Source organism: Amia ocellicauda, chromosome 13 (assembly GCF_036373705.1).
Source record: "Amia ocellicauda isolate fAmiCal2 chromosome 13, fAmiCal2.hap1, whole genome shotgun sequence".
Lineage (NCBI taxonomy): Eukaryota > Metazoa > Chordata > Actinopteri > Amiiformes > Amiidae > Amia > Amia ocellicauda.
The window spans coordinates 6,890,503-6,909,852 of record NC_089862.1 but is presented as its reverse complement, the minus strand read 5'-3'; the positions used below and the strand labels follow the sequence as shown (position 1 = coordinate 6,909,852).

General features: G+C 37.3%; 2 protein-coding genes across 4 annotated transcripts in view; one reads left to right on the top strand and one right to left on the bottom strand.

Annotated features, from left to right (window-relative positions):
- LOC136766384 (uncharacterized) overlaps nt 1-11,265 on the bottom strand; it is a 39,184-nt gene extending 27,919 nt beyond the window's left edge. Inside the window, exons 1-10 of one of the 3 annotated variants that reach the window (XR_010821726.1) lie at nt 11,110-11,265; nt 10,713-10,828; nt 8,683-8,833; nt 7,953-8,099; nt 7,308-7,445; nt 6,387-6,541; nt 5,597-5,700; nt 3,313-3,508; nt 3,095-3,226; nt 168-287 (exon numbers count right to left, since the gene is read on the bottom strand). Coding sequence is in view for 2 of the 3 variants with exons in the window: in XM_066719801.1 (XP_066575898.1) it covers nt 168-287; nt 3,095-3,226; nt 3,313-3,508; nt 5,597-5,700; nt 6,387-6,541; nt 7,308-7,445; nt 7,953-8,099; nt 8,683-8,827 (1,137 nt within the window). In the remaining variant the exon portion in view is untranslated. Of the gene's footprint in view, nt 1-167; nt 288-3,094; nt 3,227-3,312; nt 3,509-5,596; nt 5,701-6,386; nt 6,542-7,307; nt 7,446-7,952; nt 8,100-8,682; nt 8,834-10,712; nt 10,944-11,109 lie in introns of those variants that run through there. The other 2 variants (XM_066719801.1, XM_066719804.1) reach the window with 2 other exon arrangements.
- LOC136766383 (uncharacterized) overlaps nt 10,358-19,350 on the top strand; it is a 40,884-nt gene continuing 31,891 nt past the window's right edge. The window contains exons 1-5 of the mRNA XM_066719800.1: nt 10,358-10,410; nt 12,402-12,540; nt 15,199-15,357; nt 16,308-16,445; nt 17,072-17,223. Of these exons, the coding sequence (XP_066575897.1) occupies nt 10,390-10,410; nt 12,402-12,540; nt 15,199-15,357; nt 16,308-16,445; nt 17,072-17,223 (609 nt within the window). The 5' untranslated portion in view covers nt 10,358-10,389. The remainder of the gene's footprint in view (nt 10,411-12,401; nt 12,541-15,198; nt 15,358-16,307; nt 16,446-17,071; nt 17,224-19,350) is intronic.

Genomic DNA, 19,350 nt, shown 5'->3' with positions numbered 1-19,350 from the left:
TCTTATAGTTCATTCCAAGAGTAAGTCTCCTGTTCTGGTCAGGCACTTCACTACTTATGACTGAGAACCATGGTATACTTTATTATATAATTATTAATAATTTACATGAATAAAGAAAAGACAACTGATGCATGCCCTGTAATAAATATGATACAGAGAAAAAATACCTTTTCATGTGATAGAAGATAGGCCCAGCACACATTAGCATGCTCATAAACATCTCCATCGTCAATATAGCTAGGCAAAATCTCCCTGAATAAGGTGTAAAGTCCCTCCACAATTACAACCTGTCAATTAGATTTTAAAAAAGGCAGAACTTCATTAACCATGTTAAATCTGTTATGTCCAAAATAATAATAATTAATCATAAGTTTAGGTATTTATTTTTTTGCACCAAAAAATATGAAAGACAAAAAGGTAAAAACAATAAGAATGTGCAGGAGAGGTTGGAAGCCCTAATCGCAGTTTGTATTGATGGATTTCGAAATTAACATGAAAAAAAACTATTGAAGGGTTCAGGTGGGCTGTCTGGAAGGTATGAGTATTTGTAGATAAAAGTGCATAATTTAATTATGTTAATGATATACATAGACAAGATATTACATTTCTTAAAGGGGCAGAGGGAGCCTAGTGGCCAATCTTGCAAATGTATTTTGTATGATGAATAACTTTTATAGCTGGGGTGATGGCCCAGACAATATTACAGTAGATGAGATATGGGTAAATACAACTATAGTATAGAATTAAGAAGCTAGTCTGATAAATCATACCACTCATTTGATGTTACCAATATATTTAATCACGTTGTTGAAAACAAAGTTAATATGTTCTTTCCAAGATGTATTTTGTGAATATTTAATATTTTTGTTAGTGGAAATAATATGTTTAAGTTGGTATCATCAGCAAAAAGAATGGGAAGCATGGTAGAAGACACAACAGCAAGGTCATTGATAAAGATTAGGAAGAGTAAAGGTCCAAGGATCAAACCCTGTGGAATGCCACAGGTTATCTTGGCCCTAGTAGATGCATAACCATTTGCATGTACAAATTGTTCCTCATCATAAACATACTGTGTAACCATTTATGTGTATAATCACGAAAACCATAGTAGTGCATTCCTGCAAGCAATATTTAATGATCAACTGTGTCGAATGCTTTGGATAAATCTAGAAAGATACCTAGAGCATATTCTTGGTTGTTTAAGGCTGAAAATAGTGTATCCACAAGTTGTACAAGAGACATACATGAATTAATTTGGTATAGCAGATAGTAGTTTGAAAACACCATTGTGGATGTTATTCATGTTGACTACTATGTCTGTTTTTATAGGGTTTGCATCAGAAATTCAGATACTAAGTACTAATATCAAAAAAGTGGTGTCACACACTAAGATACCAAGGATAAAGTAATGCTAGGTACAATGAGGGAAAAAAAAGTATTTGATCCCCTGCTGATTTTGTACGTTTGCCCACTGACAAAGAAATGATCAGTCTGTAATTTTAATGGTTTCAAAAAAAGTTATAAATTGATTTGCATGTTAATGAGGGAAATAAGTATTTGACCCCTTCGACTTAGTACTTGGTGGCAAAACCCTTGCTGGCAAATCACAGAGGTCAGATGTTTCTTGTAGTTGGCCACCAGGTTTGCACACATCTCAGGAGGGATTTTGTCCCACTCCTCTTTGCAGATCCTCTCCAAGTCGTTAAGGTTTCGAGGCTGACGTTTGGCAACTCGAACCTTCAGCTCCCTCCACAGATTTTCTATGGGATTAAGGTCTGGAGACTGGCTAGGCCACTCCAGGACCTTAATGTGCTTCTTCTTGAGCCACTCCTTTGTTGCCTTGGCTGTGTGTTTTGGGTCATGCTGGAATACCCATCCACGACCCATTTTCAATGCCCTGGCTGAGGGAAGGAGGTTCTCACCCAAGATTTGATGGTACATGGTCCCGTCCATCGTCCCTTTGATGTGGTGCAGTTGTCCTGTCCCCTTTGCAGAAAAACACCCCCAAAGCATAATGTTTCCACCTCCATGTTTGACGGTGGGGATGGTGTTCTTGGGGTCATTCCTCCTCCTCCAAACACAGCGAGTTGAGATGATGCCAAAGAGCTCGATTTTGGTCTCATCTGACCACAACACTTTCACCCAGTTCTCCTTTGAATCATTCAGATGTTCATTGGCAAACTTCAGACGGGCCTGTACATGTGCTTTCTTGAGCAGGGGGACCTTGCGGGTGCTGCAGGATTTCAGTCCTTCACGGCGTAGTGCGTTACCAATTGTTTTCTTGGCGACTATGGTCCCAGCTGCCTTGAGATCATTAACAAGATCCTCCCGTGTAGTTCTTGGCTGATTCCTCACCGTTCTCATGATCATTGAAACTCCACGAGGTGAGATCTTGCATGGAGCCCCAGACCGAGGGAGACTGACAGTTATTTTGTGTTTCTTCCATTTGTGAATAATCGCACCAACTATTGTCACCTTCTCACCAAGCTGTTTGGCGAAGGTCTTGTAGCCCATTCCAGCCTTGTGTAGGTCTACAATCTTGTCCCTGACATCCTTGGACAGCTCTTTGGTCTTGGCCATGGTGGAGAGTTTGGAATCCGATTAATTGATGGCTTCTGTTCCCAGGTGTCTTTTATACAGGTAACGAGCTGAGATTAGGAGCACTCCCTTTAAAAGAGTGCTCCTAATCTCAGCTCGTTACCTGTATAAAAGACACCTGGGAGCCAGAAATCTTGCTGATTGATAGGGGATCAAATACTTATTTCCCTCATTAACATGCAAATCAATTTATAACTTTTTTGAAATGCGTTTATCTGTTTTTTTTTTGTGGTTATTCTGTCTCTCACTGTTAAAATACACCTACCATTAAAATTATAGATGGATCATTTCTTTGTCAGTGGGCAAACGTACAAAATCAGCAGGGGATCAAATACTTTTTTCCCCCCTCACTGTACCTGCTGTTGCAATGCAGTAGAACAATGGCATAGAACAAGCCATAGGGGTAAGACAAACAAAATCATTATTTCACGAGAAGGCTATCAAATTATATTAAACTGCACACTTTATATTAAGCTGCTGTATAGAATTGAATTACCTTCTGTGCTTTGCTCACACACTCATTTCTGCAGATGACCTGGTAGAGGGCCTGGGCCAGGGGGTGGCAACCTGTAAGCTGGCGGAGCAGCGCTATAAGCTTGCAGCCCTGCTGCCCGCGACACTTGGAGGCCTGAAGACAATGAACACAGATCAACTACACCTTCCACACTTGACAACTTCATTAACATGCTTCATGTTTCTGTAATCTACACTTACCACTGAATAGAGAGAGGAATAGAAGATGCTGATGCCCTTCTCACTCTGTTGCATGATGGGCCTAACATCAGCAATGAAGTTGGCTTCAGCAAAGCCCATATCAAAGAGCGGGAATAAGGACAGGGACACATGGACCTCTGACTGGTCAGAGAGGCCCAGGCTTTCCAGTACTGAATTGTCTGTCCAACCTTCCTGACTGAAAGATGAGGGGCAAGTAACAGAGGAGATTTTTTTGAGAATTTGTAACATGGTAAGTAAAATCAATGCATGGATAACCAAAATGAGAAACTGATTCACTGGGTGAGAGAAGACAGGAATTCTTCACATGGCCAAGGGTTTACCCATGTCTGTCACGAAGTGAATGAGATTCGTCCATTTCTTATTAATCCACATCATCTTTTGCAGCAGTTCTTCCAAGTTTTAATCATTTATGTCATTCTATACTCCCCCTAAAACATCTAAATAGTTTAATAATATTTGTGTAGTAAAAATGTTAGTAGGGTACTAATGTACATTTACCGGTAAACATCATGCAACACGTACATACAGTGAGGAAAAAAAGTATTTGATCCCCTGCTGATTTTGTACGTTTGCCCACTGACAAAGAAATGATCAGTCTATAATTTTAATGGTAGGTGTATTTTAACAGTGAGAGACAGAATAACAAAAAAAAAAAATCCAGAAAAACGCATTTCAAAAAAGTTATAAATTGATTTGCATGTTAATGAGGGAAATAAGTATTTGATCCCCTATCAATCAGCAAGATTTCTGGCTCCCAGGTGTCTTTTATACAGGTAACGAGCTGAGATTAGGAGCACTCTCTTAAAGGGAGTGCACCTAATCTCAGCGCGTTACCTGTATAAAAGACACCTGTCCACAGAAGCAATCAATCAATCAGATTCCAAACTCTCCACCATGGCCAAGACCAAAGAGCTGTCCAAGGATGTCAGGGAGAAGATTGTAGACCTACACAAGGCTGGAATGGGCTACAAGACCATCGCCAAGCAGCTTGGTGAGAAGGTGACAACAGTTGGTGCGATTATTTGCAAATGGAAGAAACACAAAATAACTGTCAGTCTCCCTCGGTCTGGGGCTCCATGCAAGATCTCACCTTGTGGAGTTTCAATGATCATGAGAACGGTGAGGAATCAGCCCAGAACTACACAGGAGGATCTTGTTAATGATCTCAAGGCAGCTGGGACCATAGTCACCAAGAAAACAATTGGTAACACACTACGCCATGAAGGACTGAAATCCTGCAGCACCCGCAAGGTCCCCCTGCTCAAGAAAGCACATGTACAGGCCCGTCTGAAGTTTGCCAATGAACATCTGAATGATTCAGAGAAGAACTGGGTGAAAGTGCTGTGGTCAGATGAGACCAAAATCAAGCTCTTTGGCATCATCTCAACTCACTGTGTTTGGAGGAGGAGGAATGACCCCAAGAACACCATCCCCACCGTCAAACATGGAGGTGGAAACATTATGCTTTTAGGGTGTTTTTCTGCAAAGGGGACAGGACAACTGCACCGCATCAAAGGGACGATGGACGGGACCATGTACCATCAAATCTTGGGTGAGAACCTCCTTCCCTCAGCCAGGGCATTGAAAATGGGTCGTGGATGGGTATTCCAGCATGACAATGACCCAAAACACACAGCCAAGGCAACAAAGGAGTGGCTCAAGAAGAAGCACATTAAGGTCCTGGCGTGGCCTAGCCAGTCTCCAGACCATAATCCCATAGAAAATCTGTGGAGGGGGCTGAAGGTTCGAGTTGCCAAACGTCAGCCTCGAAACCTTAATGACTTGGAGAGGATCTGCAAAGAGGAGTGGGACAAAATCCCTCCTGAGATGTGTGCAAACCTGGTGGCCAACTACAAGAAACGTCTGACCTCTGTGATTGCCAACAAGGGTTTTGCCACCTAGTACTAAGTCGAAGGGGTCAAATACTTATTTCCCTCATTAACATGCAAATCAATTTATAACTTTTTTGAAATGTGTTTTTTTGGATTTTTTTGTTGTTATTCTGTCTCTCACTGTTAAAATACACCTCCCATTAAAATTATAGACTGATCATTTCTTTGTCAGTGGGCAAACATACAAAATCAGCAGGGGATCAAATACTTTTTTCCCCCCCACTGTACCCAGCATGTACCGTTTCTTCCCAAGCCGTTACCCAAATATCTTACAATATTATCTGCATTCATTCTTTTATTTTTACTCCCCCAAATGTGACCAAAGTGTCAAATGAAAAGCTGCTATTTTCAGATTTTTTTTAGTTTCCTACCTGAACTTTATTGCTGCTGGAGAGGTTTTTGTCACAGTGAATAGCTTCAAGCGAAGATCCAGGACTGTGTCTGTGTCAAGGTCAACGTTTATTTCATAATTTCCCTGAAAAAGTTTTTTTTTTTTTTTTCATTTTTTTTTTTTAAATATATAACAACGCAAAAGCATAGAGGCTTCGGTCATCAACACTGATGCATTAAATGATACATCATTTAAAAAAAGATTGAAAGATTCATTAATCCACCTTTCTTCTTAATCATGATCACATCCGTTGTTCAACTACGGGTGCACAGGACACTTAAAACAGAGAAATGCAAATAATGCGATTAACTATGTTACAAAATATGAACGCATTTTTAATTGATTGCTTGCATTAACACTTACAGCTCTAGTTGATTTCTTAATTGTGAATTAGATTACTACAACTAGATTGGCTGCAGGGACATCTAGGGTATAGCAGTTGAATTACAACTGGAAAAAAAAACAAGTCACATAAAATGCAAGGCCCTAGTTATGGGATAGTGTTTTGATTAGAACAATTTCAGTGAAATGCAATCAAAGCATTTTCTGAGAGTTGATCTCTTTTTGGGTTTTGAAGTGTGCAACTGCTTGTTAAATTAACTTTAGGCCTGTTAGGATGCATCATCAGTTTACCATGTATTCCTAGAACCCAGAGCCCTTGTTTCTACACTGTGCCATTTGAAATAAAACATGCTAGGTGCCTTATTTAGTGGCATACCACCACCACTGACCCAGTTAGCCTGGATCACAGCAATACTTTACAAACTCACTCGGAGCATCACATGGCAGTGCAAGGTGTGTTGACCCAGGCTGGGGTCAGCAGTCTGGTCAGGTGGTAAAGTGGGACTCAGGCTGACATTCTCCTTCAGGGTGAAGATGGCGTACAGCTGCTCTCCGTTTGCAATGTGGCGATCACTCAGGCTCCCTGCAGGCCCATCAATTGAAAAAGAGCGTTTGATTTTAAGTAAAGGAAAAAATGTTGAAAAGTAGTCAGTGAATACTAAGCACTATATTTCCTTAATAGTATCAGAATTTGAACCAACTTACTTGCATTTCTATTTTATTTTTGCAGAGCATACAATCATCTGAAGAAAAACAATGTCAATACACTATATGCCCTGAGTTGCAATCACTATCAAAGTATTCACAATATGAGCCAATGGCTGTTTCTACCATCAGAAATCAGAAAAAAAAAAATCCTGATTAAGATTTTGGTAGATTGCCACGTCGTTTGTGCTAAAAACCTGTGAAGCATGAGCTAACTAAATACTTTTTATTTTTTGGAGCTGTAGTAAGTGTGCGGTATTTCTTCCTTTTTATTCTATATGATCTTTTTCAATACCCAGCACCTTCTAAGATTTTTATATGTGGGCATTATTCATCTTTTTTTTTTTTTTTTTTTTTACTGCAAATATTACACATTTTGCATAGGAAATGAAGTACCTACAGAAGTACAGTAAGCTGTCTCCTGACCTAAATTAAATCAGACATTTCATATTATCATTGTAACCACAGGAATTCAGTTAAGTATAATGGTCTATTAGGTAGATTTTTGCTCCCTCTAGTAGGGTTATAGGTTTTAGGGGGTGGGGGACACCCAATATATGATCCCCTCTCTACCTTGTGTTTTGATTTATCAATAGTGCCAGAGCCAAAAATGCAGACAGACTTATAAACACAAAGGAACTCACATTTGTTGAAGAAAGGGTCATCTGTCAAGGGAATGCCATCATGGGTGTATAAACACACAGTCTGCTCAGGGCTGATATTCTCTTTCAGATAAACTCTCATTATGAGATCCTCAATGGTATTCTCCGAAGGGCTTAGCTCTGCTCAACAAGCAAGTAGAATCAACAAACAAACCTCACACATTGCACAATAATGCAAAACTTGTACTCAGACACTGGTTTCTTATTACAATGAAGATCACAGGATATCAGAGTTCATCCTATAGCAAAAGTATTCCAAATATTATGGAGGCAAACAAAGACCTTGACAAAATCAAGGCTTTGACCTACCTGCAAATCACAAATGTTGTGCCCAATTGTGGTTTAATTTATGTTAAGTGCAAGTTATAGCATGTAATTTGCATTTTGCAGGTAGGTCAAAATTTTAGTTTGGTCTAGTCCAAAGAGAACATTATACATTTATAAACCTTAAAATTTGGTTATATAGTTTACTGGTGCCAAATAGAGAATTGTGTTGAAAATCCTGTTAACAGTAATCCAAATTATAAAATAATCTGTCCTTTAAAAACTTGAAATACAATATTTATTCACAACGGTGGACAAACGAAAACTGCCAAAAAATGTAGCATCAACATAGAAAAGACATACCATCAATGACTCTGGGAGCAGGGCACTTGGGGAAAGTGTACTTTATACTGAAAGCCTGTGCTGGGGATCCCACCTGGCCTGCATGGTGCAAACTCTGAATTCTTATCTTTAATTTCTCAAAGCGGTTCATCTCCACGTGGCTCAGTCCTACAAAGCCAAAGAAGATAACCCAATGTTAGATTTCCTAGTCCAAGACTGATGATATTCAAGATCTGTGAAACCAGCTGAATGAAACTGGTCGCAGATGTTAAGTTTAAAACTGCTGTCACATGTTTCAATGTCAGGTATCAGTTCTCTCTGATTAATCATATTTTTAAATAATTATGTTATTGCATACATAATGGATTCCTGCAAATATCCAGCAGGAGTCTTTAAAGACTCACACTAGGAAGATCCTACATTTCTCCAAAGTCAAAACAGTTGAATCCTAAATGCACAGTAGGAGTGCCAAGTAGTGGTTAGGGCTCTAGGGTCGTGGGTTCAATCCTACGTGGAATTGTAATGTTGTACCTTTAAACAAGATACTTTACCTAGAAATTTCCAGTGGGGGGCAGTCAGCTGTATAAATGGGTAATTGAATGAAAAAATAAAGCGATATATTGCAACACTTTCAGCCAGGTTTAGTTTTTACCAAATAAAACAAAGTTACATTGCAATTTCTATAAATAACATTGAATGTATTCATCTTATCAATTTCAGTTTTAAATTATAACATTGGTACCATACTCACCTAGGTCATTTAAATTCTGCTGTGAAATACTGTCCAAAAAATCTCTCTCATCTATGACTCCCAGTTCCAGAAAGCCATTGTAGTATTTCTGCAGTCGAAAATCCTGAAGGATTCCAAATATTCTAGAGCTATTGCTCGTCTCCATTTCTGTCTAAAAATAGATCACAACAAATAACTTGTTCAATTGAGCGAAGGGAGGAAAGAGAAGACAGTGGTTTATAGTTCATCTCCATTGATAAAGTCTGTAAAACAAATCTGGTCAGTTAAGTCATTATAAAAATGTATATTGACTCAATTTACCTATTTATAAAGAACACCAACAAAATCTGCACATTGTAAATTCTAAATACAGTATAATAGTAAATCTCAAAAAAACGACTCGCTTCTAAATCTTTTATAGTCATTTTTGTATTACTTTAGTATAATGACATGTTAATTTGGATTCATATAGTTTATTTCCAGACTTTATGTGAACAAAAAGACACAAATTTGTCCGTTTTCCCATTGGAAATAGTTACATTTCAAAATATCACTGTCCTGGTCACAAAAGCAAAGTTTGTGGGGAATAATAGCAATTTTCTATGCTTATGCCTCAAAAGTAATTAGGAAATAACACTTACTACCCAGGAACCGAGAAAAAAAAAAAAAAAAAAGTGTTTAACTGCCACACAATGTCTTGTCAGCTGGAGACTGAGAAAAAGCTTATAACTGGAGTTCCATTGGTATAAATCTACCTATATTACTTATAAACTATATTTATACTGCAAATGCATTTATCAGTCATAATAAGATTAATGTGTACTAATATAAATCATAAAATGTTGAAAAAATAAAACCTTCTGTATGAGTACATAATATAGGAACATGTTAATATATGGTAAATCAACACTGCATAATAAATACAACACAAATGTTTCTATTTTGCGGAGAGTTTATTGAAGAACAGCATGTTTTTCCTTGTGTTTCAGTGAATGAGGTCACTGCCTTACTGTGCTACTGTACCATACTTTACCATACTGTGCCATAGTTCACCCTAGATACCCAGAAGAACAGGGTTTGCAGCATAACAGCATAAACTAGCAGTCTTGGGCGAATAGATCATATGAAGCCCCCAAATATGCTGACCTCAAGAGTGCTCATACTTGACCATAAATGGGTACTTCGCCAGAGTTGCAAGCAGAAAGCAGCAGAAAGTATTATAATGATAAAATACTGAAGTCTATGTTCCTAAACACCTTTATGTTGTTACAATGTCAACCCTATTTCCCATGTATGTAAAAAAAAGTCAAATTAAGTTCCTAATAGAAATTCTACACCTTCACAAAAAATGCATACGGTTTTAATAAGTGAGTTATTAATAACTTGAAATAAACCACTTTTTTAAAGCAGTAAGCCACACAAAAAATAGCCTAAGAGATTAATAATTAAACAAATATGTTAATCAACCTTTATTCTGCAGAAGCTTAGCCTATGGTTTCTCTAACTCCGGGAACTGTGATTCTCTATATTTCACGTACGTTTATCAAACCTATGTCAAAAGCAATTTTTATTGGGTCAAAATAAACAACTTTAACATACAGAAGTACACTGTACCCAAAAAAACCATATTTCAAAAGGGGTACTTTCCCAAAAAAGAAGTGCTTTTTCAGAAACGAAACCAAAACTTTGCGTTGCCTATTTTTCATTACATATCCGTCCTACATTCAGATGGAGTCAAGAGAACTTAAGGTAAAGTATGGTTTTGATTCTCGTTTTTATTTCCAATTAACAATAGGTTACATTTCATTTGATGCGCATTTTAAATAAATTGAATATTACCATTCCGAAACGTATCCGACCCACTTACATATCATAATATCTGCAATTTCTAGTTAGTTTAGCGAAGTGCATTTTCCGGAAAATATTTTGGGTTACAATTTACATTTTACGTTTACATTTCTAACAATTGCAAATATATAGAATAGTCTCAAATTCACATTTGCACACAAACAACTCAATATTGTCGAAATGTCAAGCCAGGGTTGGGTTACCTGGCTGCGGGTCCCTGCGCGCCGCTCCGCCGCCGCTCCTCGCACAGCCTGGGCTTCAATAAAAACAGGGACGGGCGTGATGAGGGGGAGGGATACTGAACGAAAGCACTGTGAACCTGCAACGAGTTCGTTACTTTTTTTAATTAAGTCGTATATTCCAGACACAAAAGTTCTCAATTTAAACCAAACTAATCATGTATAGTGGATTAGGATCTCCTCAGCTTGTGTTATGCGCCCCCCCCCAGGGAAGCAACCACTGTTTCTCTAAATGTATTCAGAGACAATGCAAAATATATAATAATGAGAGCTCCTATCGGAAAAGCAAATCAGGCCGTTATATGTGCTGTGGTAAGGGGGGATAATGAGCACAAAATACATCTCAAATTAACTCAATTACCACTGAAGAGAAGGGGCTTTTTAGTTAAGCCAACCAATCCAGTTTTGAAGGGTTGTATTTGTATCCCGAACCCGCGTTTGCCGTGTTTGATCAGAGAGAGGAGACAGCCGGGCGGTCAATCCCTGTTGTAGCTGCTGCACATGCGCTGTGCAGAGCCGTCAGCGGCGCTGCTGGACGCGCGTAGTTTCGCTTTCCGTTTCATTTCCCTGCTGGTTGCAGCTCAAGACCCAGATTAGTTATGAAGGCAGACCACCACCAAAACACACGTGCAAATGTATTAACATGTATACATGACATTAACATAAACTACCACAGCTAGATACAAGGCTGAACGTGTGATATGAGAGTAGTGGGGCCTGGACTCATCACTGGAAGGTTGTGGGTTCAAAGCCCGGGTGGGGCACCTTGAGCAATGTACATCCACTTAGATTGCTCCAGTGAAATGCGTCTGCTAATGACAAGTAATGTCAATATTTGACGCGTGTGTAAGATATAATCAGCCCAGAGACTGTGCATCCTTTAATATTCACGTACGAAGAGATTCCACAACATTGTGTGAAGGCACTTCTAAATAATTATTAAGAGTTGTGCATTTGTGATAAGAGTAGAGGCACTTTTCTTCCAATATTAGTATTGTTTTTAATTCAATTTTTACTGGGAGCCAGTGTGCACTCAATGATCAGTGACCGCATCACGCAGCTCTCATTACAGGGTCACTGAAGCCCCGCCCACTGCTGTGACAGGCTGACAGGCCAGAGGGGCGGGGCTGGATTTGCATGTTAGCGATATACTTATTTTGCAAACTCCACATTTAACATTTATATGTATATTTAACTTTAGATTTAGATTTAACATTTAGATTTACACTAAATATTTAATTAAAAACTATATTTTGTGACTAGTTAAATGCTTAATCAAACAATAAATATGTATTTTTCAAAAACGGAGATTAAGCATTTATCTACGTATTTATTTTAAAAAACGAAATCCTTATAAACGTGGGAAAAACAGCTTAAGTATTTACTAAATGTGAAAAAAAAGGTTTAAGTTAAATGTGTGAAAAGACCCTCGAAAAGAAAGTGTGCGCTATTTTACATTTGGGGCCCCAGACGGAGCTGCGCACTAACCGTGGCATCATCTCCAGTTAGTGCGCAGCTTTCAGTTCCTTGCCATTGACCCTTGTGTCTTGTGAGATGCTCTACAGATCCAGTTCTCTTTCCTGCTGCATTTTAAGATAAATATGTATTTCAATTGTAATCATGTTCACCATAATAATTTGTTTTGTCCTACAGATGGATTCAAATAAGAGGATTTTCAGCCTGCTTCAGCGTCACAGACTGGAGAAGTTTTATAATGGCTTCCTTGAGTTAGGTGTTGAAGATGAGAAAGACTTCAAAGATAGTGTTACGGAACAAAATTTGAATTACTTGGGTAACGTTGCCATGAATTCAGATACTTTGTTAAGACTGCAGAAGTTACGATCAGTTAAAACTAAGGAATATTTTTTAATGTATTTATTCATCAGACCATTCACATTACTCAAGATGAAAACATCCCTTATTATTTAAGTAACAGGACATGTTGGAAATGCAGTCCTCAATGCAAAATATGTTTGATATTAAAATTAAACTATTAAAGTGGTTAATGGGAAATATTTATAAATACATTGTTATAGACAGGGGTTCTGATTTGTTCAAATTGAGGTGAATGATTAAAACAGTGTTGAATTTAAAAACGAAAACATTTGGAGATTATTGTGTGAATATTTAATACTTGATCAATAAATAAATAAATATTTGGGTAGAAATCAGGTTTTATCCTGAAATAAATAGATAAGCACAACATTGATGAACCATGAACACTCATTTTGATTACATTGGATCAAAATCAAATTGTATGATGGACTATAGTGTTTATCAATAGAATATCTGTCAAAATTTGCATTGCTAAATCAGTAGAATTAGTAATTACCACCATCATCATCATACCATATTTCATCATTAGATGTTTACATTTTCTGACATTTTACTGGGTTTGACAATGGCTAGAGAAACCTATTGGGAGCAATTTTATCATTACTTTTTCCATTATATTTTTTCTTAAGTGTTTTAAGATAAAAAAATATATATATATATATAACTATAACTATAACAACAAGCCATAGCCTAATGGAATGATATTGGCACATATTTTTACTACCAAAATATTATTTTCAATACAAATATATTCAGGTAGCTTAATTCAGTGTATAGTTACCGGTGTCAATTCTCTGCATTTGAATCACTGACAAGTGTGCATGCATGTATTCACAGACTCACTGGTTAAATCAGGTAAAACAAAAATCAGAATCCCCAGCTGTAAACAATATATTTACAATATTGTTTTCTGAAAAGTTTACTTTGATTTTAGTATTTTTTCCTATTAAGTCTTAGTTGCATGCTCTAATGTGCTATGAAAGATTTACAGTTAGTTGAAAGTATTCACACCCTTCATTTGGAACAACGTTATTTGGTGAACCATTGGTAAACAAAATATTTCAGTTGACTGAACTGACACCACCTGTCTTAACTAGCAAAGAAAAGTTTACTTTAACATTTTTGATAATTGTAAATTTAAACCTCTGTTTAAACCTCTTGAATCTGTGCACATGCCTGGTTGTTAGGATGCATGCTATGCACTCTTTTGTTGGTCAGATCATGACAAAGTGGGTAAACAGTCTCCCAACACCCTCTGGGGAATTGTTTTGAATTTGAAAGAGAACATTGGGTTGCGGATACAAGCTCGATTATCTGAAATGAAGATATAGTGCCCCGATTTTTGGGATAGCTCCTTCAACCTTATACAGCTAGGCAAATAGGGTGTTTCTCGTGCAGTGTAACTATGGCTGAAACAGGATGCGGGCCAAGTGCCTGACGGCACATAGGGGCCTATCAACGACTTTGAAATAAGACATTTAAATTTTCTGAAGTAAAAATTCATTACCTAACACCCTCTCGGGAATTGTTTCTTCATTTCAGATAACTGAGGTTGCATCTGCAACTCAACGTCATGCAATTTATTATATTGTTTTCCATTTAGGAATCACACTGAATCATTTGGGGATAGAGTATTAATCAAATTTACAGCTTTGGAAAATTAAACATATACTCACAGAAAAGCTGACACATTCATTTCCACATGTGTCATTAATTTCAGTAAGTGATATACCTATTTAAAGGTGTCATTCATTAATTTCAACAAGTGTCATATGCATTTCAGCATGTGTTGTTTTTATTTTAGCTCTTTAGAAATATTTGTCATATTAAAAAAGAAATACATCATATTAAAAAATATATAATTTTAACTATATATGTGTTTTATCATACAATAATTCAAACACAACTTCAGGGCATCTGCCATCAGGGCAGGACTGACGGAACACCTTCCCTTCCCTCCATGGATAACAAACCATCAGTAGGCACAGCTCAATACTTCCAGGTTCTAACAATTTTTTGTAAATGCAAACCCTCTGTATCCAGTAGAAGCTTTAATCTTCTTCCAGTGTAACACCCCTCATGCATATGTAATTGGGCTCATTGGAGCATTCGGAGGTGCACCTGAGATGGTGTGGTTCAAATCTGAATGGGGTCTCCGACCTGCACATGCTTCACACACTGCTCTTCATTATTTAAACAATGTAATTCATCATACACCACTACCTTTATTGTATTCTGTTATATTTAAATAAACCCTCCCTTATTTGATTATGATTGACATTGTTTCCATTTGTATTACTCTCTCCACAATGAACACACATGTGAGTGCAAAACTACCATTACCAAAAAGCATGAGAAATCTGTTGTAATCCTTTTCACTTTTTGCATGTAAACTCCATCATTGTTTCAAATGAAGGGTGTGACAACTATATATTCTTTATGTACAGAAGACCTCTTTATGGAGTACAACAGTTACCACTTGGGAAATGTAAGGGTAAATGGGCTTAAGCATATTAAAATGCATTTAGTCATAGATGATTAACTGATTGTATTGTTAAAATTAAATTAACAGGTTTATAAAGCCTTCTAACTGAATTAACTGTGTGTATTGCAGGTCTTTCTCAAATGGAAAAGAATCGTTTTGAAAATATGTTAAATTACATTCAACGTCTTGGAAATGATACTCTGGATTCAACAGGATTCAAAAAGTCAATGGAAGTCTACAGTATAAAATACAGATTCCCAAAGTCTTCTGAGGCAAGAATAATTACAGGTAAGAACAAGAAATATAATGTATGCTGGAGGATTAACATATCATTAGGGAGATTTGTCTGCTACACAAGAGAAATGGAATGTAAAAAGCAAAAGATATGTTAGAGGAACAGATATGTATTTTATTGTACATATGGTCAGCAGAATGAAGAGAATGCTGACTTACCTGTTTTTACAGGCTACTATGACTTTGAAAAAAATAGTAATAGTGTACTGCAACCAAACCCATGCATGATAATGAACACACAGCCAGTTCCCTGAACCTAATCCAACTGAATTATTTCAGTAATGTATTATTTTTTATTATTATTTTTATTTCTTGGCAGACGTCCTTATCCAGGGCGACTTACAACATAAGTGCAAACAAAGTGCAAAAATACAGAGAAGTACAAGGTATCAATCATTACAAATTTAACTTAGCTAAAACATAGCAATTCAAAATAATACATTTTACAAATTCCAATTTACAATTTACACAAGTACAGTAAGTGAGGTCCTACATCCTGGACGGTGAAAGCTAAGTGCTGTCAAGATGTAGTGTTACAGACGAGGGCTACGGGAAAGGGAGCAAGGAGGAAAACAATCAAGAACGCGAGGAGCATAATAATCTGAAGTGCTATGTAGCAGGAATAGAGGACTAATATTACAAGTGCTGTCGGAAGAGATGCTGTAGAGATAATGTAGTGGCCCAATAACAATGTATATATATATATATATATATATATATATATATATATATATATATATATATATGCACCATCTATTTAATAAAATATATTTAAAAAATAATCTATTGATTTTAATTTGTGTTGGATTGTGGGACATGATTCTTATTGTCTGTATAAATATATAATAGAGTAAAATTGTATTTATAGGATTTTTCTGGGTTTCCAAATAGGAATTATGTGGATTAAATCATATTAACACTGCAATTCTTTATTTGGTAAATAGACATGGATCCATCTATGAACACAGTGGAGGACCTTATGTTAAGAATTTGTCATCAGGAACATGTGGAACACAATAAAGCTGTCTGCCTGTACTCACAGGAAGGGATGCCTTTAACTGATGACCCTTTCTTCAACACGTGTAAGTTATTAAATAACTGTCAGATGAACTCTCAATATTAATACAATGGTCATAGTTTGTTACTTGTTTACTTCCTCACTTAAATATTGAGTGATACTTGCAAATTGTGATATTGCAATGTTGATGTTAAACAAGTTGGATTTCTGGAACAATTCTATAACATTTTGACAGATTTTTTACTACCAAATGAAATTATTATTGATTTTCAATTAAAAAAAATACAACTTAAAGGGGAATACTACATAGTGCAGGATATAGTTAATCTTTTACATATAGTGAATGTGCTCTTCTCTACTTTTCAAGGAAAAGTGAGTTTATTTTATTTTCTAGTTAAACTTTGCACAAAATATAGAATTTAAAATTACATTTCCATATGTTCCTTTCCATAGCACTTGAACAAGAAAAGAATGACACAATAATAGCCAAACAAATTACTCAAGATGTATGAAAGTGTTGGCATTTTCAGGAAAAAGCTTTGGTGCACAAATATGTTTAATTTTAATCAATATAAATGATTGGATTTTATCAAACAAATCTGATAGTGCTACCAAGTCTTGAAACATTTTAGTTGATTTTTCCATTATGTGGTACTGAAAACAATCTGACTTTTGTAATCCAATTTATAGGGAGTCTAAACGACAGGCAAATTGAAAATGGAAGTGAAATATATGCCATTTTTACACTCAAAGAAAACCTCACATCTACAGTTCAAGGAGCAAAACAGATACAAATACCAGACACTGGGGAAGACACCGTACGTTGCCATATTATGCTAAAGGTATGTATCTTAAAGCAGCCAGCATAATCACAGGAAAACTACACTCATTCTTGAAGGTATAACCAATGTCTTTTGTGAAGTGTAACAATCCATTGTTCAATTACCCACAGTAAGAAAGTTGCTTCTTTTAGTGGACAATAATACCCAAACAAATATACACTGAACAAACTGCACATGCCATCATATTATAATTATTTTAACTATCCCAGCTGTTTTCCATTGCCCTCATCATATTGTTTATACATCGAAACTCATATTGAACTCTTAATACCTTAAAGCAGGGATTCCCAATGTCTGGTGATGGAGGGCTAATTTCCAGAGGTTGCACGGGGGCCACAGTAGAAAATTAAACACAGATGAAAACTAAATATGTACCAAATCATACCTATTTATTTTCTATACATTTCTGTTAGGGAACTTTTATGAACTTTAATTGTGGTTTTATTATTTTCCCACCAACTTGCATGTGCAATTTCTGTAAGTTTCAGAAAGTGTAAAAATATAGTAAAGGTTCAGAAAAGGGGTGGTTGAAGTTTGGCTTTGGGGGGCAAATCACTGGATTTGCAGTAGGGAAGACAAATTGGATTGTTTTGCAGTTTTTCCACTAACCATGAAGTTACGACACAACAATTCCTGAAAAACTAAAGAAGCATACATGTTGTGTTTTGACATCAGACATTATGTGGTAAGTTTAACATTTTTCAGTTTAAAAAAATTGCTAATAGGATAGAATCAATCTGGAAGAGTGGTATGTATTATATTTATGCAGTATAATAACACATAAATAAGATTTTACAAATGGTGCAATTTACCCTTGAATATACAGTGAGGGAAAAAGTATTTGATCCCCTGCTGATTTTGTACGTTTGCCCACTGACAAAGAAATGATCAATCTATAATTTTAATGGTAGGTGTATTTTAACAGTGAGAGACAGAATAACAACAAAAAAATCCAGAAAAATGCATTTCAAAAAAGTTTCAAAACCCTTGTTGGCAATCACAGAGGTCAGACGTTTCTTGTAGTTGGCCACCAGGTTTGCACACATCTCAGGAGGGATTTTGTCCCACTCCTCTTTGCAGATCCTCTCCAAGTCATTAAGGTTTCGAGGCTGACGTTTGGCAACTCAAACCTTCAGCCCCCTCCACAGATTTTCTATGGGATTAAGGTCTGGAGACTGGCTAGGCCACTCCAGGACCTTAATGTGCTTCTTCTTGAGCCACTCCTTTGTTGCCTTGGCTGTGTGATTTGGGTCATTGTCAATGCCCTGGCTGAGGGAAGGAGGTTCTTGCCCAAGATTTGACGGTACATGGCCCCGTCCATCATCCCTTTGATGCAGTGCAGTTGTCCTGTCCCCTTAGCAGAAAAACACCCCCAAAGCATAATGTTTCCACCTCCATGTTTGACGGTGGGGATGGTGTTCTTGGGGTCATTCCTCCTCCTCCAAACACGGCGAGTTGAGTTGATGCCAAAGAGCTCGATTTTGGTCTCATCTGACCACAACACTTTTACCCAGTTCTCCTCTGAATCATTCAGATGTTGGCAAACTTCAGACGGGCCTGTACATGTGCTTTCTTGAGCAGGGGGACCTTGCGGGCGCTGCAGGATTTCAGTCCTTCACGGCATAGTGTGTTACTAATTGTTTTCTTGGTGACTATGGTCCCAGCTGCCTTGAGATCATTAACAAGATCCTCCCATGTAGTTCTGGGCTGATTTCTCACCGTTCTCATGATCATTGAAACTCCACGAGGTGAGATCTTGCATGGAGCCCCAGACCGAGGGAGACTGACAGTTATTTTGTGTTTCTTCCATTTGCGAATAATCGCACCAACTGTTGTCACCTTCTCACCAAGCTGCTTGGCGATGGTCTTGTAGCCCATTCCAGCCTTGTGTAGGTCTACAATCTTGTCCCTGACATCCTTGGACAGCTCTTTGGTCTTGGCCATGGTGGAGGGTTTGGAATCTGATTGATTGATTGCTTCTGTGGACAGGTGTCTTTTATACAGGTAACGAGCAGAGATTAGGAGCACTCCCTTTAAGAGAGTGCTCCTAATCTCAGCTCGTTACCTGTATAAAAGACACCTGGGAGCCAGAAATCTTGCTGATCGATAGGGGATCAAATACTTATT